Source organism: Didymella exigua, assembly GCF_010094145.1.
Source record: "Didymella exigua CBS 183.55 unplaced genomic scaffold M421scaffold_6, whole genome shotgun sequence".
NCBI lineage: Eukaryota > Fungi > Ascomycota > Dothideomycetes > Pleosporales > Didymellaceae > Didymella > Didymella exigua.
The window spans coordinates 303,924-325,377 of record NW_022984780.1 but is presented as its reverse complement, the minus strand read 5'-3'; the positions used below and the strand labels follow the sequence as shown (position 1 = coordinate 325,377).

Here is a 21,454-nt window from a genome sequence, read left to right as displayed (position 1 = left end):
TAAGGACAGTGCTGCCTCTCTATCAACTCAGAATGACGGTGGGTGTACGAGAGCGTGTTCGTCTGCCGTTAAGCTAGTTAATGTCCGGTGCTGTTGCTATTGTAACTTGTACTTCTGTCCCATGTCTGTACAGGCGACTTAGTTCCAAGGTTAGCTGAACAACCGCGTATGAATAATCAAATCTCCTTATTTATTTATTTACTTCTATCGCGACTGGACAGCGCTCTTGCACGACTATTGAGTGAGTCTACTTCGTCGAGGGTAAGGACCGCAAACTCCAATGCCTCCTCATTGTTGCTTGTTTTCCGGATAGAACAGTAAACTGATCGGCGGTATCATCTATCCTGGCGCATTGTTTTCTCATTGCTCTGAAGTTGCTGTTGCTCTTTGACTATTTTATTTCTCCATAAGGCCAATTTTGGACCTTGTACTTGGTGTTATCAGAGATGGACCCAGGGCCCCCGCGGTAACAGCCCTTAGTATATTCTTCTACCACTATGTCCAATGCTTCAAGTTCGAGTTATCCCTCCGAATATCAGCTAAGCCTACCTCTAGGAAGTTTCGGCTGCTTACCTGAAGAATACCTGTCGTCGTCGTACACGCTTGTCGCAGGCTGGCATCTCCTCCTGTTCTCGTCGCACTTGAACTGCCATCTTGTAACTTAGTTTAGCTTGGGCTGTAAACGTCCTGATACAAGAGAGCAGTGCTTTAAGTTAAAGATCTGGTAAGACCTGGTTCTGATCATCTATAGGTGTTTTTGTCTACAAGTGAGCAAAATCCTAGAAGTTGTAAGGCTTACTGAGCTAGGGCACAGTCTAAGGGAACAGCCTATCATACGTTTGACTAGGATACGCGTACTAGAGCCTTTCACTAATGCTAAGCAGTCTTACAAAGAGGAGGATGTGAATCGTATTTCTAAATAAATAGCACTTACTGTTTCTTCTTGCCTCTATTCGTCTGCAACTCCACCAGTTCTCTATATGCATCTACAAGAGCCTGTCTCGCACCTGCCCACGGCTTTCTCTTGCCCGTATCAAAGACTCTGAAGCTGTACGCGCAGATCGGCAAGTTGCTAATCGCACGATACAACTCCCTGTCGTTCCACCACAAGCGCCAGGCCCGCCATCCCCACCCTACGTGCTCGTACAACCCAGTCCCCGCTGCCTCATGCAAGAAGTAGCTCCACTCTCCGTTGTCCACTTCCTGGTATCCATTGCCATTTGGTCCGACCTTGGCAATGCGCCTCCGGACCCAGGATTGATGCGTGGAGATCCAAGAAGTCATGGTAGACGTAGATGGGAGCGGGGAGCGATTCGCCCAGATCTGCGGGATGGCCATAGCAGCGAGGACACGGCCTGGGATCTGGGGTCCGAGCAGGTGTGTGAGAGATATGTGCGCGAAAGAAGAAGCATACGCCGGGGGGAAGATGTTCATGTAGAGGTTCGGGAGTTCTGGACCGCCGTTTTGTGTCGGGGTGAACTCGATAGCGTCTTTCAAGATGTCGATATCATCGCCATAACCTATGCAGAGGATGATGGCGTCAATTCCTTCAGCCATGCAGCCGTCGTCGAACTCCACCGAGTTTGGGCCAGTGATGCGTTTGATCCCGGGCACGGAGCGTATCTTGCCGGACTTTATATTGGGAACAAGGTCCTGGCTGCAGACAACTACGTGCTGTCCATCGCCCAGACTGGGCGATTGTGCGAGTCCCCACTCGTCCCGGTTCTCGCCCCAAGAGTCCTTGAAGTTCTGAGCGATAGCGCTGTCCATCATCCAGCCATACACAGAGGGGCAATGCTTCTGCAGGAACCACGTAACGGGCAGTAAACTCGTAGTCAGCATGACATCTGACGGCACATCAGTCTTCGGGTCAGAGGGGTTCAGGATCTTCGCGCCGCGACGGTGAGAGAGCCAGATCGTATCGGCGTTATGCTTAACGAGGGCATTCGCAACATCGGCGGCGGTGTTACCAATACCCAGGACAATGACCTTTTGGTCTTTGAAGGTGGAGAGATCGCGGGCTTGGGAGGAGTGTATGATTCTGCCTTCAAATTCATCTTGTCCGGGTAGGATGAGGCCTTTGGGCTGAACAAATCCTCCTGTGGCCCACACGATCTTGTCGAATGAAAGTGGAATGGACGGCGCGTCGGAAAATTTCAGCTGCCACGTGTTGTTGCTGTGATCCCTTGTGAGTTTGGTGACAGTCTTCTTAAACCGGATGTTGCGGTAAAGATCGAAGTGCTTGGCGTAAGCATGAAAATGTGCTCCAAGTTCTGGGGCGGACACAGTCCATGGGAAGTCTGGTTAACACTGTTACTATTGGTTGTCTGTGCAGTTCGACACGAGCAGCCACTTACCTTCGGGGTATGGGTAGTCGCCCAAGGTAAGCTAGGTGCAGGATTAAGTACTTAGTATCTCGCAGATGGTCCTAGAACTCACCGAGTACTTATTGTTGCACAGTCTGGTCTCTTTCAGCGCTGTAGTGGAGCCCAAATCCTCGCTCCACGTCCAAACTCCTCCGACATCGTCTTTCTTTTCGAAGACTGTCACTTCGAAGCCGAGATCTCTGAACTCCTTCAGTGCTACCATCCCCGCAGGACCTGTTCCCAACATTAGTTACCCGTCCTTGTTCCGAATCGTGTGCCTCACCAGCCCCGACGATTGCGATCTTTGTTTCTTCGTGAATCATGTTGTACCGCGAGCGCGTAATTGTGTGGAAGAAATGGAGGCAAGCAGTCAGAGTGAGTGGAACAAACAAATGCCTTATAAGGCCCCTGTCAGCGGCTATACGGCACAAATCATACCGCGAGGGCTACTCCTCTGTGCTGTCCGGATCGAATGTTCCTGAGGTCAATCGATTGATTGATTGGTTCCTTACCGATTGAAGGCGTCCTGCATTTGTGCTGATGTGAGATTCCAAGATGAACAAACGCAACCGCTTCGTGCAGGCAGGCTTTACAACATGTTTCTGTTGATATCCTGAGCCAGATATTGCATTGGTCCTCAGGAAGATCCAGTACGATACTATGAGAACTTGCACGCCTGAAGTAAGCCAGCGATTTGCTGATCGTATTGCGAGAGCGCGCTGTCCGGCTTTGTACCAGTAGCGGTTGCGTTCAAAGCGCATATTGATTATTCTGTTGCTAGTTTTTTTTTCAAATTCGCTGGAATCGCAGTGAGCGATGAATAGAAATTGGGTATATGTAGGACAATGAGGGACATGAAAATATCGTGACTCATAACATGGCCGCTTAGGCCTTTGCACGCATAGAAACGCTGTTGCCTACAAGGCGATGGCAACAGCTCCTACAACAGCGGCGACGGCGCCATGCGCGTACACACCAAGACCGGTTGCTCGGGGGGCGGCGCCCTGGCTGCCTGTCGTCCTTGCGGCCTTGGGTACAACGCTGGTCCAGATTTTGTCCTCCTCTTTTCGAACACTCTCGAACACTTTCAGGGCGTTTGCTGGCATTTCCGTGTACCTTCGCGGATGTTAGCAGGGCTCCGGTCTTTGAAGAAAATCAAGTATAAGGATAGAGGGGCTTCCGGCCTCATGTCAAATATGACTAAAAACATGATGGAACTCACCAGTCAGGCAATGTGGTGAATCGCGTGAAAGTCGTCCCTGTTGCGGTGGCAACTTCTGGAATACCATCACGTGTTCGTGCATATGTGTAGAATGCGCCAACTGCGCTCTTCCAGTCTGATTGAGTTTTCACTGCTACTTCATAGCTCTCTCTGGCTTTTGACATGGCACTGGCGATCGATGTGGACTGAAATTGGTCAGCCTTCATTCAGCGAGACTGCCTTTCGAGGCTTCTAACATACCTCTGCGTCGTCAGTGTAGTACCATGTTTGTTGTCCGGTCTTGATGTCAAAGCCAGCGAGTGCGGAGCCGGCCATGCCAGTCATTGCGAGAATTGATGTGAGGAGCATTGTAATGTAATTTGGGTTCGATTGTTCGATTCCGAAATGGTCGACGTAGGTTCGGTAGAGATGATCGATGTAAGAGAAGGTCAGAGAGTCGAAATGCAGAGATCTCTTAAAGGCACAGCAGGACAATTAGTAACGCGTTGGCGACAGTTTCTTCGCTTCAGGATGTGTTTCTAAGGCTCGCTTGGTGGAGGTTGCCTGTCAGGCCTCCTGTACAATATGAAGAAATTAACGCCATAGGGCTAGGTTGGTCGTTTTGGGTCTGTTTCCGAAGGCTTAGCGCGCAGTCAAACTCTTTAGCCGCTGACCGGTCGCCCACGCTGGCCCACCCTGCATCGCGTTTTCCAGCCCTGAGCCTATGGATCTTACGTGACAAGCACCAGCGCGCGAACCACCTCTTGTGTCACTCTCACGCCAACCAATGTCAGCCTCGGTCTCTAGCGGCGGGACGTGAAGGAAGACCGCGTGCCGCTTCCCGGTATAGCTTTGAAGGTGGAGTAAAGCTACATGGTAGCAAAAGCCGCAGACTAGGTCCTAACGTCATCACTGATCTGTATAAGTACGTTTTGTTTCTCCGACCGTATCCCCTCTTGGCGCCATGTTGCGAAACTTTCGATGTTGCAAGGGTGATTGGCGCGCAGGCAGCTCGCCAGATGTCTTCAGCAGAATCGACGTCCAGAGAGGTTGTCAGTGACGCAGATGACGCAGGTGCCTTTACGAACTCTTCCTTGTTCTCGATGCGCGTAATTATCTTGCGAAGGATGCCGGGAAAATCGTGGTACCCTTCTCTTGGTGCACTCTGCTCGACCTTGAAAACATCAGGGCCGCTATCGATATCCAGCCCCATGTGCACGACGAGGTTGGGTGCATGGGTGTCAATCAGGGACGTGACCTGTACCTTGATGTCGTGATATGCTGCAGGCATTGGGACGATCAACTGGATCGACTCGCCATCCAGACCTTGTATGGAGGCTTGGGGTTTGGGAGCGATTTCTCACGAGAGGTTAATTTCCTAAGAATGGGCCAAACCGAGTAAGAGGTATCTTGGTGGGTGAAGTGGATGCCATCAGGGGACGAGAGAGAGATGGGTGGAGATCGCACAGCTGTCAGATGCAGGGCCGCCTCCTTAAGCACGCGCAGTGCCAAGCTCATCCTACCAACGGCCTCCAGGCACACGCAGATGGAGCGTCACGGATCTGCACATTACTGCGGCGTGCGGATGGATTGCATGGAGCGCATGGATTGTTTCGCACAAGGGCGGAGGTGAATTCGGTGGCCGACCCAAGGCGGTGAGCCTACCTGAACGTCAAGCAAGATGCGAGACCGGCCCCACCGATGTTTCTGCCCCATTTGAGTCACCCCAGCCTATTATTCACCGTGTCGCACAACAGCATCCTGAGAGGTGTTGACCGACGTGCTCTTTGCTGCACGCCAATTGCATATCTGCTGATTTACCCGACTTGTGCAGTACTTTTTGGAAGCTTCCTCCAGTGCAGAGACGCTCAGTTGGCAGCAGGGCATTCTGCCCGCACAAATCTCAACACCACCAATCATGGCGGCCAACGGAACATCTGGGGCGCCTACCAAGGTGGCCATTCTGGGCAAGGAGTCGATCGTTGTCGACTACGGAATCTGGCAGAGCTACATCGCCGACGACCTCGTCAAAAACATCCCGTCGTCCACGTACGTGCTCATCACCGATACGAACATTGGCCCGACCTACATCCCCACGTTCGAAAGGGCCTTCGCTGCCGCTGCCTCGGCCAGCGCAAACAAGCCACGGCTGCTTACATACACGATCCCCCCTGGCGAGAACTCGAAGTCGCGAAACACAAAGGGTGTGGTGGAGGACTGGCTCTTGTCGCAAGGATGCACGCGCGACACTATCATTATCGCCTTGGGCGGCGGCGTCATTGGCGACATGATTGGCTTTGTCGCTGCGACCTACATGCGCGGCGTCAAGTTTGTTCAGGTCCCCACGACATTGCTGGCCATGGTCGACTCGAGCATTGGCGGCAAGACAGCCATTGACACACCAGCCGGCAAGAACCTTGTCGGGGCCTTCTGGCAGCCTGAGCGCATCTACATCGACCTCCAGTTCCTCGAGACTTTGCCAAAGCGCGAAGTCATCAACGGTATGGCCGAGGTGGTCAAGACGGCTGCGATCTGGGATGAGAAGGAGTTCACAACACTAGAGGGCAACGCCAGCACAATTCTGGCAGCACTGGACCAGAAGACGGAGAACGGGAGAAGGAACTTCGACAGCATTGCGACTATCTTGAAGCGCATCGTTCTCGGTTCCGTGCGCGTCAAGGCAGAGGTCGTCTCTGCTGACGAGCGCGAGGGTGGCCTGCGCAACTTGCTAAACTTTGGTCACTCGATCGGCCACGCGTTCGAGGCTATTCTGACGCCCCAGATTCTCCACGGCGAGGCGGTCGCTATTGGTATGGTCAAAGAGGCGGAGCTGGCGCGTTACCTGGGCGTCTTGGATCCTTCTGCGGTGGCGCGTCTCACCAAGTGCATTGCTAGCTACGGTCTGCCCACATCGCTCGGGGACAAGACTGTGCGCAGGAGAACCGCAAACAAGCATTGCCCTGTCGACGAGCTCATCAAGATCATGGCCGTCGACAAAAAGAACTCAGGCAGCATCAAGAAGGTCGTCCTTCTGTCCGGCATTGGCCGTACCTACGAGAAGAAGGCTAGCACAGTCGCTGACCGGGACATCAAGATCGCTCTCTCGCCCAGCATTTCCGTGCACCCCGGCATTCCGAGCCATTTGAACGTCACCTGCACGCCTCCTGGATCAAAGAGTATCTCGAACCGAGTTCTTGTGCTTGCGGCGCTGGGTTCCGGATCATGCCGTATCAGTAACTTGCTGCATTCTGATGATACACAGGTCATGTTGGACGCAATTGCGAAACTGCAAGGTGCTAGCTTCTCATGGGAAAACGATGGCAAGGAGCTAGTGGTCACTGGAAATGGTGGTGACCTCAAGGCCACGAACGACGAGCTTTATCTCGGAAACGCTGGTACAGCAGCACGTTTCTTGACCTCTGTGACGGCACTTGCGCAGCCTGTTGAGGGTGTCACATCAACTATCGTCACTGGCAATGCCAGGATGAAGGAACGTCCAATCGGCCCGCTCGTCAAGTCACTGCGTACTATGGGCATTGACATTGATTACCAGGAGAACCAGGGCAGTCTGCCACTGCGCATTGCAGCCTGTGGTGGCTTTGGTGCCAGCGAGGGAGACAAAGCGTTCACTGGTGAAATCGAGCTTGCGGCGACAGTTTCTTCGCAGTATGTCTCCTCCATCCTGCTGTGCGCGCCTTATTCCAAGAAGCCAGTCACTCTTCGTCTTGTAGGCGGCAAGCCGATTTCGCAGCCGTACATCGACATGACCATCGCTATGATGGCTTCATTCGGCGTACAAGTTGAGAAGTCTTCTTCAGAGGCGAACACGTACCACATTCCCAACAAGCCTTACTCAAATCCTGCCGAGTATGTTGTCGAGAGTGATGCTAGTTCTGCCACATATCCCTTGGCTATTGCGGCCATCACAGGAACCACCTGCACTGTACCCAACATTGGTTCGAGCTCCTTGCAGGGCGATGCTCGTTTCGCCATTGAAGTGCTGAGGCCAATGGGCTGCAAGGTGGAGCAGTTAGCTAACTCGACAACGGTCACTGGGCCACCGCGAGGTGAGCTGAAGGCTGTCAAGGAGATCGACATGGAGCCGATGACCGATGCTTTCCTCACGGCATCCGTCCTCGCCGCTGTTGCATCATCTAACGGCACATCGACTACAACGCGCATTTACGGTATTGCCAATCAGCGTGTCAAGGAATGCAACCGCATCCAAGCCATGGAGGATGAGCTTGCCAAGTTCGGTGTTACCTGCAGGCAGTTTGATGACGGTATTGAGGTCGATGGAAGAGGCTACGAGCTCAATGCGCCAAGGGAGGGTATCCACTGCTACGACGATCACCGTGTTGCCATGAGCTTTGCCGTTCTGTCGTTGGTTGCGCCTAAGCCCGTACTCGTTCTCGAGAAGGAGTGTACTGGCAAGACATGGCCCGGCTACTGGGACTCGCTCAACCAGATCTTCAAGGCCGAACTTGATGGCGTAGAGCTACCTCACAAGGCGATTCACGACACTAGGATTGGCTCGACCGTCAAGGACAAGTCTATCTTCTTCATCGGCATGCGCGGTGCCGGTAAGACAACAACAGGCGGATGGGCTGCTCGTCTTTTGGGGTGGCCGCTGATTGATCTTGACACCGCTCTTGAGGAGCATCTTGGCATGACCATTCCAGAGCTCATTAAGGAACGGGGCTGGGACGGTTTCCGTGCCGAGGAGCTGAAGATTCTGCAAAAGACTATGAAGGAAAAGCCCACTGGTCATGTCTTCGCGTGCGGTGGTGGCATCGTCGAGATTCCTGAAGCACGTAAGATCTTCGTTGACTACCAGAAGAGCAACGGAGTCGTTTTGTTAGTTTCTCGAGACATCACCAAGGTCATGGACTTCCTTCAAATCGACAAGACACGCCCAGCCTACGTCGAGGACATGATGGGTGTTTGGCTGCGACGAAAGCCTTGGTACCTTGAGTGCAGCAACTACCTAGTGAACAGCCAAAGTTCGGATGCTCAAGGCTTCGTCCGAGCACTCGAAGATTTCGGTCGCTTCCTCAAGATGATCACTGGACGCACATCAGCGTTGAAGTCGATCGGGAAGAGGAGACAGTCCTTCTTCGTTTGTCTTTCAGCGCCCCAGGTCGAGCCTCTACAGAAAGACATGGCTGAGATCACAGTTGGTGCGGATGCTGTAGAATTGCGCGTCGACCTTCTTGAGGACCCCAAGTCGCCGAAAGGACTGCCTTCACCTGAGTTCGTTATCGAGCAGTTGACTGCTCTGCGCCGGGCCACATCTCTGCCAGTCATTTTCACGATCAGAACCAAGGCGCAAGGCGGCAAGTTCCCTGATGAGGCCTACAGCGAGGCTCGTGAACTGTACCAGACAGCTCTTCGACTAGGCTGCGAGTTCTTAGATTTGGAAATGACCATGCCTGAGTACATCCTCCGTGAGGTCACAGAGCAGAAGGGCCACACGAGCATCATCGCCAGTCATCATGACCCTAGAGGCGAGCTGAGCTGGGACAATGGCTCCTGGATTCAATACTATAACCGTGCTCTGCAGTACGGTCATGTCATCAAGCTCGTCGGTGTGGCCGAATCTCTGAAGGACAACTTTGCTCTTGCTGAGTTCAAGTCGTGGGCAGCGTCTGCCCACCCAGTTCCCCTCATTGCTATTAACATGGGCGAGCACGGCAAATTGAGCAGGATACTCAATGGCTTCATGACACCTGTCTCTCATCCACTGCTGCCTTCAGCCACCGCGCCAGGTCAACTGACGGCTGCTGATATCCGCGGTGGTCTGTCGTTGATGGGCGAGATCCAGCCCAAGAAGTTCTGCATCTTCGGCTCACCAGTCCAACAAAGCCCGAGCCCGCGTCTGCACAACAGGCTCTTCCGCGAGACAGGGCTACCGCACAACTACACAATCGTCGAGACTGCTGACACAACACCAATTAAGGATATCATTCGCGCGCCAGACTTCGGTGGCGCCAGTGTTACCATTCCGCTCAAGCAGGACGTAGCTCCTCTATTGGACGGTGTGGGCCCTGAAGTCGAGGCTATAGGTGCTCTTAATACCATCGTGCCAGAGACAACGATCGACGAGGCCACCGGCAAGGAAGTCACGCGCCTCATCGGCCGCAATACAGACTACCTTGGTATGGTCCTTGTCTTGAAGAACGCTGGCGATCAACGTTTGCCTGGTGAGCAGCACTCCGGTCTCGTCATTGGCGGCGGAGGAACTAGCCGCGCAGCCATCTACGCACTGCACGAGATGCAATACAGCCCAATCTACCTTCTTGGTCGCAATGTCGAAAAGATGGAGAAGCTCTCAGCCGACTTCCCTGCCGAGTACGACATCCGCATCATCAAAGATACGGCTACTGTTCAGTCTCTGGAGCGCCTGCCCACTGTTGCAATCGGCACTATTCCCGCCGACAAGCCCATCGACCCCACAATCCGCGAGGCATTGATCGTGCTGTTCGAAAAGGCCAAGACAGCTGAGAGCGCGAGTCAGAGGACTCTACTTGAGATGGCATATAAGCCGCCCGTCACAGCCCTGATTGAGCTTGCTCAGGATGCAGGCTGGCAGACTGTCAACGGTCTCGAGGTCCTTGTTGGTCAGGGCGTGCATCAGTTCGAGTACTGGACGGGCATCAAGCCGCTGTACGCGATTGCGAGGGTAAGTCCACTGGAGCCTTTGAATACCGAGACATGCACTAAAGCACATTATAGGAAGCGGTCCTGAGCGGCTACTAGGAAGTGAGCTTGCAGAAGTTTATGTCAAAATCTAGTTCGTATTCAAGACACATACATATCTTCCCATGATCATGTCTTACACTGCGTAGCCTTCCACTCAAGTGTTCTTTTGGCAACGAACACAAAAGCTTCCCCTTCCATGTAGCATACCACTTATCATATCGTTGACTACCCATTCTTCATAGCGTCGGTTGCAAGACTACTACCATGATACCCACAAACTTACCGCTGCAAATCAAAAAGCGTGCTGCGAGCGTCAGCTTCGGACACGAAACTCCTCATAACCCTCCTCCCAAGATGCCCAAGCCCAAAATCCTCCTGCCGATACGCACCAGCAAATCGAACTCGAGCATAGCCTCACCTAGCTCCTCCTCGCAGTCCAACAGTCAAACCCTGTCAGCAAGGCAAGACACGGTATCGCACTACTGATCTTGGATGCAGCTGAGGCCACTGTGACGCTCGAGGACGCTGAATCACCTCTGTACGAGGACGAGGACGAGGAGTATGGGGTGGACGACGAAGACAGTAGCGATGAGAAGATGCGTTTACGAAGAGCTATCAGGAGGGTAGTCGGAAACGGGGTGGGTGAGAATCGAGGGGATTGGATCTTGTATTATATGTAGAGATTATAGATGCGATGAAAGGACGCTAATTTGTGTAGAACACGCGGCTCCTCGTATTGGTGACGACGATCAGGCAGCCAGCTAGCTAAGGCTCGTGCCGCAGTGCCTACACGGCCCCACTTGGCTACAACCTCACATCGAGCATATGTATGGTATGCTTGCTGGCTCTTTGTAGCAAAGTGCAATGCTCTCGAACGACTGACACTGCTTGTTAGGGCTACAACAGCGCCGCCGGTGACAAATATGGACTTGGACCGCGGGCCTGCTGGGATTCTTGCTGCAGAAAACAGGGACGTATAAAGATGCTCCTGGCAAACACTAGTAGCTTCACGCGAACAGTAATGTGTCAGCTCCGTCAGCTGCAGTAGATCCAACGGCTTTTCTGTGCGCTACTGCTGAACATACGCGCCTGTTGGTGAGGCATCAGTCGTGTCGCCCTTTGTTTGGTGAGACATATCGCGATAATTGAAGGCAGCCCGGCGCTGCGATTTTGAGCATATAGATGCGCGTAACGAGAGGGCACATAAGAAGCTTGGAATGCCTGACGTGCATACTTGTTGAACGTAGAGTCTATGCTCACGCTTCTTCTCAACTGCTTACAACCTTTGATGCAGCCTTATTCAAATATTCATCGAATTGTTTCGGAATTCCTCGGTACGCAAGTGCGATGCTGGAATACAGCATACGCCCCGGGAAGGATGCCTCCGCTGCAATATCGTACCGCGCGTGCCGCAATATTGTATGCATCCTGCACGAATCCTGCGATCCTCGCTTCTTCGATCGTCGGGATGTCCGAAGGAAGGTATACGAAACGTGCGAGTGCGTTTATGACAGTGTGCGCTGCAGGGGAAAGGGATGGGTGAGATGAAACCAGTGCGTCGGGACCGACAGCTGCACGGATTCGTTCCAAGTAATGTGCGCTTGCCGCTTGCCCATTGAGTAAGCCAGATCTGACGAGGCTTTTACGAGGCTTCGGAGTAGGTGTCAACCGAAGGAGCCAAGCTGCAGGGTAGGCACGTGGGATTCGTGTTGGCCCTTGGGGAAGCTGACATGTGTGAGATTTCTGCCTCAGGCTCGAGGAAGGAGGATCTGTATTCCATGGCAGTAGACTGCAGGTAGTGTATGTAGGACATGAGTCGTAGGCGATGTGCCAGATAAGGCTGGAAGCGAGCGGCCATGATCGGTCTACACATCCAAAGGATCGTTACTGTTGTCAGTACTGACGTAAGGTCCAAATTCGTATGTTCGGCATCCCTGACGGCCCGTCTACCGTGTCTGTGCGCGTGATGCCCGGATTCGCGTGATGCCCCGCCAACACCAAAGTACCACTTTTTGTACGCGCGATAACTTAACAACCATGAGTCCAATTAAGTCAGCAATTGCAGCAATTAATGCACTGAAGCTAAGAGAAGACTTCTCTTACACTAAAATAGCAGAGAGGCTTAGTATTAATTATTCAACATTAAGATAAAGGTGTAACAACGCGCTACGAACAGTGACCCGATACCGGTACCACTAGGTTACGGTTCCAGCGACTCATGACCATGGCCCTTGTCGCATGGCATGAGCTCGCACCAAACTGCCACCGAACCCTCATATATAAGGAGCAAGGAACTGTAGCATTGTAGAGTAGTTTTTCTGTATCCTTTCGTACAAGACCTATAGGTGTAGAGAATATATCCTGGTGTTCTTATCATCCCAGCACTCCCATATGCCTCGTAGCGGATTCACACCTATTCCGGATATCTCTCTTCTTGCCTGCGTCGTTACAAAAGGCACAAGCATCTTTAAGTACCCTACAACACTAAGATTATTAACTAACAGAAGCTCACCTAACAACAAGAGAAGGAGCTTGTAAAGTATATACAAGAGCTTACTGTTCGTCATATACCTCCTATACGCAAGATAATACAGAATTTCGCGTCATTAGTAGCCTTAGAGCTAGTCAGTAAGAGCTAGGTTACTGTAACGACGCAGGCAAGAAGAGAGATATCCGGAATAGGTGTGAATCCGCTACGAGGCATATGGGAGTGCTAGGATGATAAGAACACCAGGATATATTCTATACACCTATAGGTCTTGTACAAAAGGATACAGAAAAACTACTTTACAATGCTACAGTTCCTTGCTCCTTATATATGAGGTTTTGGTGGCAGTTCGGTGCGACCTCATGCCATAAGGGCCATGGTCATGAGTCGCTGGAACCGTATCCTAGTGGTATCGGGTCACTGTTCGTAGCGCGTTGTTATATATAGCGCCCCTTTAACCTAATATTATCCTCTAACGCTTTGCAAAGGATACCCCTAAGGCCTCTGATAGCAACAACAGCTCTTCTTTGGTCTACTCTAGCAAGGATTAGCTTAAGATTAAGACTCTGTTACGCAAGGTGGCTAAGGATAAGAGTATTAAGGAGTTAAAAAAGAGTAGCTAATTACTCCACCACATCTTAATTTAGAACTCTCTCCTCCACTATAAGGTTAGAGGCCTAAAGAAGTTCTAAAGACTTAGAAGAAGCACAAGAATAAGAGGAAGGTTCTGCTATTAGAGTCTTATTATAGTGGAGCAGAACTCTACTCTCTAAGCAGAGTAGAGAGAGCACGCTCACTTAAGAGGGCAAAACAACAAGACTAGGAGGCAGAAGAACTCTAAAAGAGTGAGAGAGCTAATACAAGGACTGCTAATAAGGCATACAACGAGAGAATTGCTCAGGAGAAGTGTAAGAAGCGGGCAAGAGAGAAGAAAGAGCGTGACCAAGAGCGTGCTAAGGAGGCTAAAGAAGTAGCAAAACGCAAGGCTGCCAGAGAGGCCCAAAAACACGATAAAAACGCTGAAAAAGTATACAGTTGCCTAATTAGGCTAACTAGCAGGCCTCACGTCAACTGTAGCTAAAAACAACAAAAAAGCGTAGTAGTAGGGGTAGTAGTAGTTATGCTGTTAATGCGACGCGCTCCCTATCACCACCACCTGTATACAACTCCTGTGGCGGCAAATTGCTCCACGCAAAAAGTTTAAGTAGCTAGAACAATTGCACATCTTTATAGATTATTCCACTACAAAATCTCGTGATAATAGCTATTCTGTGTAGCTCTACAGCCTCATGTTTGCAGGTGCTTGTTTTGGTGGTTCGGGGCATCACGCGAATCCGGGCATCACGCGCACAGACATGGTATTACAAAGGCAGGTCTTGTATTCCGGCTTTCAAAGACGAGATCTGATCATTTCGCAGTGCGGGAGTGACTAGGAACCAGCCGTGTGTATTGGCAGACCTTGGTCCGTAGATGTAAATGCGCAATCACTCGACGTGACGTATGCGTACGGCTGACAGGAGCGCAGATTGGTGACTGAATCCATAAATAGTTGCTGCCATAGTATGATCAGAGCGGAGACGAAGCTGCATGTTTTCCCGCGTCGATTTCAGCAAAATGGTAGCGCGGTTGCCGCCGCCGTGCTGGTGTTGATGTGGGGTCAAGAATAGCCCAAATTATGGGTTGCAATCTTAGGCTATGATCTAGGATCAATTCATAGCTATGACGGAATTCGCTGTACATTTAGCGAGGCAGAATCTCTGGTGGTGATGATTAAGAAAGTCTCATACTTGTGCCCCGTGCCCGCGCATGACCTATGTTTAGCTACGGGAGACCACCATAGGGAGTAGCCCGCTAGCGTCCCATGTGCGCTTCCCCCACACCTGAAAGCTGGCGCTGAGGCTGTGAACCTGATTTGTGCAGCTGTCAAGCGGGAAGCTTTACATAGCTCCGGTAGCTCAAATGGTGTGTCTGGGTATGGCAAAATTGCTGTCAAGACGCAAGTATTGATAAGAATAAATCGAAGATTGTATCAAGCGACTGCGCACCCGTGCGAATGGAATCCGGCAATGAACATCTGCATTGGATAGCTTTGCACGTGCTGCGACTTAACTGTTCTCGACCCAAATCTGATTGCAACGTGCATCGAGATGGAGAGTAGCGATTCCTTTACCAGGTTCGCGGCGAATCCTTCAAACTCCGGAATATGTAAGATGCCGGGAAGACGGCAGGGAATCGTACTGAAGAATCACATCGTAGCATTGATGATATCGATCGCAACTGCACTTGAAGTTCTTGATTCTCATACAGAGTACGCTCTGTCCGAGCGACGCCATTGCAGTGATTGAGGTTGGTGACAATTGAGCGATAAGGTCGCGGAGCGATCTCAGGAGTCAGGCGGGAGTTGAGGAGGAAGGAGCCAGGTCGCTAGCCGCGGACATCAGGCGATTATTGTGGAGCCCGTCTCTCTTCACCCTCACAGTCCAGAGTCCAGATCGCCCAGGCAAACACCCACCGAAGTGTGCCCAAGCGGCTCGCTCCTCCCTGACTTGACCAGATGGACGGCGCGTGTCATGAGAGACGGCAGAAGTTTCCGTCTCTGTCTCATTGCAAGGCTGTGTCGCCAAGCGCGGTACTGCTTCAGATCCCCCATGCCAGGCCAGCACGATCATTATTGACATGGGCATATCGAGTGTGTAGTCATGTTCTTGTCAATGATAAACCGAGGGGCATCACCCTTGGCCTTATCGGGTATGCACCGCGCAGCTGGGGGCGCCCCCAAAAAGCCATGTCCCCTGCACAGTGGTTTGGGTTCTGACCGACCTCGTCAGTTTTGAGCGCCTTTCAACGACATGGAATGCATTGAGCAGGTGTTACTGGCATTGCAGTCCGCCTCGCAGAAGATCCCTTCGATTCAAGGTCCGAGCTTGCTAGAGGAGCACTTGCACCAAAAAAGCAAATGGCATATCTATTGACAGCTGAGTTGATCGACACACACATCTGCGCACATGCCGCCTCGCCTCGGATACCTTTCAAAGCTCGCTCGTCGAAACAAGTGAACTACGCTGGGGGACGAGCGTGGTGCTCAGAGCAGTCATACTCGGACATGATACGCGCCAGCCGTTCTCCGGGCAGCCTAAATGCGATGAGCATTCATCAGAGAGCTCGTCAAAACTCGATGTCCAACTGACCAATGTCCCGGTCGGCTTCCCGACTCTGAGACGGCCCTGGTCGTCCTATCCCAACCGCATGGGAACTTCGGAAGCAAGGCACGCCGCCCGCCAGACAATGTGCAACAAGCAGGTTCTGCGAACTAGCCTACATGCGGCTCTGGCGAGGCTCCTTGATCCTTCCGCATTTTGAAATGCACATGATTTCGGGCAAACTCTAAAGGCTGCAGCGCAGACTTAAGGCGTCGCGGTGATGCGCATTCCTTCAGGACTGATGAGAGGATCATGCTTTGAGCCTCATGAGTTTGAGCAGACGGTGTCAACAAACTTGCAAGACCTCCCGGGCACGCCAACCTGCGTCCCGTTGGTGGATCTAGTGGCTGACGTTCGCGCCCGAGCTTCGAAAGGCTGAAATTGAGCAAAAAGGCTGGTCGACGTGTTCCCAGCGGGGGCGCTAGGAGCATCAGGCCTCCCACACATTTCTACAGGCCGCCGTCTCTCTGTGGAGATTGGAAAAAGCTTGCCCTAACTGGTGTGGGATTGCGACTGTAGTCGCATGACTTGGACGGAGGGACTCTTCACCGGGCTTACGCTCTTCATCTCAGTGCATCAACGAATGAGCAGAGACAAGGCAAACATCGTTGATCCCCCTTCTCACAGCATGCAGCAATTCGAAATTGATGTTACCTTCGATGCAACAGTCGTACACAGCAATAGCATACAGACTGACTTCTTGAAAGTCTCCACAGCGTATCTCGAGCCGACAGGGCTACGGACGGCGCCAGGCCTCCGCCGCGCCGTGCCAGTACGCGCACGCCAATGAAAGATGCCTTCTACAAATGAATTAGTCGCAGACTATACACCGTCTGCAGGGCAATCATCATATGTGTACGAAGCCAATACCATGACTCAGAGTGACACTTGTGCTCGATGACAGTTCCCAGCATAGTCAATCAAGCACATCGCAGAAATGCGTCTGCTATTCCTGCAAACCCAGTCGCCTTGCCTGCATGCAGTGGTCCTGCGCATCGGCGTAAGCAATCAGAAACTGTGTGCCGTTGCAGGAAGGCTGAGCGCACGGGCACTTTAGCGAGTCGCTATTTCGGGTACCAAGCCACTCTTCATCGCAGCGTGTATCGCGCTCTGTTTGGGTGTCCTGAGGCAGGGACGGTCCGCAACATGGCGTTGCGATGTCAAACCTCTATCCGCTCTAGGACCCTGTCCCGTGCCCCATTTTTGGGTGCGCGGACGCTCTTTTGTCCTGAGCTGCTTACGGAACCGTTCGGTTGCACGCCCGCAGCCATACCAGCGGGCTCCATGTTAGGACATGGTCCTTGATCGTCCACAGCACCGCCTTTGGCGGCTCTCCAGAATGATCCCTGTCTACTCACAAGCGCGAGCCGGACATCGAACACACCTCGTCGCTCGTCGTCAGTCCCACAATCTCAACCTCGATCCTCGATCGGGGTTGGCTCAGGCACAGCCTGCAGGTATTTACGGTGTATTCCTCCAACCGCACATGGGCGCAGTGCATCTCTCATCCATCCCTACATCACCAAGATCCTGATTTGGGTCGGCCTGCTACCCATTTTTGGTCTACTTCACACCATCTAGTAGTCTATTTTCCGACGGTTGTCCCTTAATCCATCCCCACGTCCTCATCTTACCTATCGTCATTGTTCGGAAAGCACGCCGCGTCAAACAAGACATGACCGTTGGCCCCTAAACGTCTGCCGTACGACCAGTTCTGGACCGTTAGATTGACCTCACTCGAAACTCCACTCACGGCCCCAATCATTCCTAGCCCCATCGACTTTGGCTCTGCTATATACATTGTTTAGCCTCCCAAGTCAATCATGTCTGAACACCGTGAGATAAACAGCCACCTCTTGGCTTCGACTGCACATCATCAATCACCACAGCCAAAAGGTGTCTCCGTCAACACAGTTGCAACCCGAAAAGACAGGCGTCGAAAGCGATCTTCAACATCATCGAATGGTACTGCAACATCGACTAAGCCTACACCTGCTCGACGCCGTTCCGGTGATTTCAAAATGCTCACTACCGAATCCGACGCCGACTGTTCCCGTACCGCACCACGGTTAACTCCAAGCCCGACCAACATGGCATCAGTCAACTACACCAAGACAGGGCGCGTCAGTAAGGCGAAGAAAGGTCTCAAAGTGCATGAATGTGACTGTGGACGGGTACGTATGCTTAAGCAGCTTTCCCACCAGATGTTGGATTTGGTTCTCTTCTTGTCAGCGACGCCGTATGGGCCTTGGCTGATCATTTCCAGTCCTACACTCGCGCAGAACATTTGAGGTAAGTAGATTTTTGCTCAGTTTATAGCTCGCGCTGACGAATACTCGCAGGCGTCACCAGCGAAACCATACTCAGGAGGACGGTGTGCTCTGCAAATACCCGAACTGCGGCAGAACATTTGTCCGCCCTGACCTTCTACAACGGCACGAAGAAAGACAGTAAGTTTCACCATCTTTCAACTGAATCCCGGCGCTAACAGAATGTAGCAACGAGCTCGGTGGCAATGCGTCTCGGCAGCCGTCCGTTTCAAGCAGCGAGCACTCTGCGCACTCTGCGCACCCTTCACCCATGCACATACCCACTTCGTTAACGATGATGCCTGTCCACACATTGCCTGCTGTATCATACCATCAAAGGCAGGCTGTGTCTCCTCAGCCGGGACCCTCAATACTCTCAAGGTACAACCCAACCCAGTTTCGTACTCCTCGACTTCCTCGTACTTCGAAAGTTGCACCTGCCAAAACTAGCCATTATTCCCTTCAGTCCAATCCTGCTTTTAAGACTCCTCCGAAGTGAGTTCCTGTCGAACATCAACACGAGAACTACGTTACTCGTTTTCCCTTCTTTCCTTTCTATACACCGCTTCCACTCACCATCATACACGGCTGACAATTAGGTCCAGCAGCAACAAATACACTCAGAATCCAGCATTCCTAACCCGAAATTCCGTTTCAAGCCCGGTACTCATCGACGTAATGGCTACCAACGGAGCATTGGCACCCGAATCTTGGGCACCGTCGCCTTACTCTTGTTCAAGTGGCTGTGCGTCCCCGACTCCATACCCTGAGTATGGCAACATGTATGCAACGCCGTTGTACAGTGCTGGCATTGTTCGAACTCGCGCATCCTCAAACGTGTCCTTGAACGAGGGAAACTGGCTGCAGGCCTCACATTCGCCAACATCATCCATCTCGTTGTCTTACTCATGGGCGACTGACGAGAAGAGCATCATAGCATCGACTTTTCCCTACACACCTGTCTCGTACTCTACTACCGATATATCAATGTATGAGGGCATTGGTGCGGTGGCCCATTACGGACAATACGATCCAAGCGATTTAGTCCAATTGGACCACGAGGAAGCTGCACAGCTCTTCCCCACTGTACATTACGGTATGAGCCAAACCGCGCGTGTTTATCCCTTCGAGCAATGGCTGAATAGTTACTGGAGGCTCTTTCATCCCACTTTCCCCATCGTCCATCGGTTCACCTTCGCCGGTGTAAGAGCCTCGCCGATGCTCTGCGCCGCGATGTCCGCCATTGGTGCTCATTACAGCAATGATAGTTACAACGCAAGGGAACTTCACGATCGCTGCGTGAAGGTGCTTGACAAGGTATGCTCTTCATGTCGTATGCGACTACATTCAGCTGATCATGAGTAGAGACAAGATATGAACATAGTTGGTTGCGACCGACTTTCCGACCTCCAAGCCATCTTCCTTGTCGAGGTGTTCTCTCTCAACTTCGCTCGTCGCTGTGCGAGATCTTTGTCTATGCGTTTCATTGCTATGTACGATCAGGTAGGTCTCTTCCCTCTATCTGAATGGAAAGACATGGCTAAACCATCGCAGCTGATCGGACCCTGTGACATAGATCAGTCTGAGATCACCAGCACTCTACTGCATGATTCGATAGACGAAGAGAGCGTCAAGAATCGGTGGTTGCAATGGGTCCTGCTCTCAGCGAGGCATCGCTTACTCGTCTCTTGCTATCTATTGGAATCACGGCACCTTCCAACGCTTGCTGCTGATCAAGAGCCACACTTGCTCCAGGTCGTGGCGGACAGTCTTCCCTTCCCTTCACACGAAGCTCTCTGGGAAGCACCAGATGCTCGTCAGTGGTGGACCAGCGCACAGGAATATTCGATGATGCCGAAATGCATCGCCGAGGCTGCTGTTGGCCGAATCGCTGGATGCTACGATGACTTCCAGTCGTCCGTCCTCATCGCAGTTATCTATTACCCTTCCAGCAATGCGACTTTGCCTCTGCATGCTGCAGTGGAGCACCTACTGAGCGACAACACAGTCACACAGCAACAATTTGCTGTTGCAAAGCTCGTCCAGCTAGCACCTATCCGTGCTCTGCTGGCTGTGTCAGGCGAGTCGTGGATACTCGGCACCAAAGTAACGTCGCAGGAAACATTTGCCGCATACAAGAACACAGTGCGATCATGGGTGGCGCAGCTATGGTCCACCACAGGCGGTGACTACCCGTGTTCGGCCGTCGAGGCTCTGCGAATATGCGTCGAAATCCTGACGCGTTCTCTCCACACGCAAGAGCCATGCAGACTGGACCTGGGTAACGAGCTAGGCTTGTTCTACGCAGCCCTTGTCGTGTGGGCTGCAACTGCTACCGCGATTAACGGAGCGTTCCTCGTAGACATTTCGCCGCAGCAGGCACGGCCGTCACCAGCATCGGAGGCTATTGGTGCACCAGCGATGTCGCCTGCCCAGATCCAGAGCCGGCCTACTTTCCTCGCATCGACTAGCCAACTCACAGCAGCACGACAAGTTGCACCGCCTGGTCTTTCAGACCGAAGGTGTTCGATACCGCATGCGGACATCGTAGCCAACACTGTGCACTTCCTCTCGACAGCAATCGAGAACATCACCTCGTTCGACGTCGCGGCCTGCCAGATTGGCTGCACGAGTCTCCTCCTCTGGATGGAGATGCAGTTGCGCTGCAGCCACTCGAACGAACACGCCGCTACTCAATCTAGCCAAGACGCCTCTGAGCATGCCCACGGGGACCTCGTTAACGAGGTTAGTAGCCAGCTTGGAAGAATGCTACGATACAGCTGTGAAGAATGGAGTATTTGATTCGAGGGCGCATACTTTACCTCGTCAAGACGCGTGTTATCGACGGCGAGGCCTCTCTTCGCATTACCGCTTTGTTATTCGTTTCTTGTTGGATATTCCGCGTTCATATTTCTTGATCGTCGCGCAGCGTTCAGCATCGCACGTCTCGGCATCTCGCTTCTACATACCCCTTCATGTCTTCCGCTCCACATCACGATACCCTTTCATACCTTCGTTTCCAGCGATATACCCCTTCCTTTCGGTCCTCGCACACGAGATCCCTGCTTTTGCGTTCCAGGCGCGGTGTGGTTGCATTCGACTCCATCTGTTCATTTCACTGAGGGATTTTCTTCATCAGCGTGTATTCTTAGTAGCATTATGCATTCAAAAATAGATCCTCACATCCA

General features: G+C 52.2%; 4 protein-coding genes across 4 annotated transcripts; 2 read left to right on the top strand and 2 right to left on the bottom strand.

The window, feature by feature from the left end:
* Window positions 1-889: 889 nt before the first annotated feature.
* On the bottom strand, window positions 890-2,720 carry M421DRAFT_417816 (FAD/NAD(P)-binding domain-containing protein). Its single transcript, XM_033591590.1, has 4 exons — window positions 2,650-2,720; window positions 2,440-2,600; window positions 2,358-2,388; window positions 890-2,300 (listed from the first exon to the last, which is right to left on the bottom strand). Exons 1-4 carry the CDS (start codon window positions 2,687-2,689, stop codon window positions 931-933), a joined length of 1,602 nt encoding a protein of 533 aa, XP_033451408.1. The 5' UTR covers window positions 2,690-2,720; the 3' UTR covers window positions 890-930.
* A 563-nt stretch (window positions 2,721-3,283) lies between these two features.
* Window positions 3,284-3,912, bottom strand: M421DRAFT_90250 (uncharacterized protein; the record flags this gene model as incomplete). The annotated part of the gene is made up of 3 exons (XM_033597842.1): window positions 3,284-3,482; window positions 3,589-3,773; window positions 3,829-3,912. 3 exons carry the CDS (start codon window positions 3,910-3,912, stop codon window positions 3,284-3,286), a joined length of 468 nt encoding a protein of 155 aa, XP_033451407.1.
* Window positions 3,913-5,485: 1,573 nt separating this feature from the next.
* M421DRAFT_99091 (Pentafunctional AroM protein) lies at window positions 5,486-10,326 on the top strand (the record flags this gene model as incomplete). Its single annotated transcript, XM_033598702.1, has 2 exons — window positions 5,486-10,249; window positions 10,303-10,326. The coding sequence occupies 2 exons, from the start codon at window positions 5,486-5,488 to the stop codon at window positions 10,324-10,326; spliced, it is 4,788 nt and encodes a 1,595-aa protein (XP_033451406.1).
* Window positions 10,327-17,780: 7,454 nt separating this feature from the next.
* M421DRAFT_90248 (uncharacterized protein) lies at window positions 17,781-21,441 on the top strand (the record flags this gene model as incomplete). The annotated part of the gene is made up of 8 exons (XM_033597841.1): window positions 17,781-18,131; window positions 18,224-18,249; window positions 18,300-18,407; window positions 18,456-18,761; window positions 18,872-19,583; window positions 19,632-19,769; window positions 19,821-21,011; window positions 21,055-21,441. The coding sequence occupies 8 exons, from the start codon at window positions 17,781-17,783 to the stop codon at window positions 21,439-21,441; spliced, it is 3,219 nt and encodes a 1,072-aa protein (XP_033451405.1).
* Window positions 21,442-21,454: the final 13 nt, after the last annotated feature.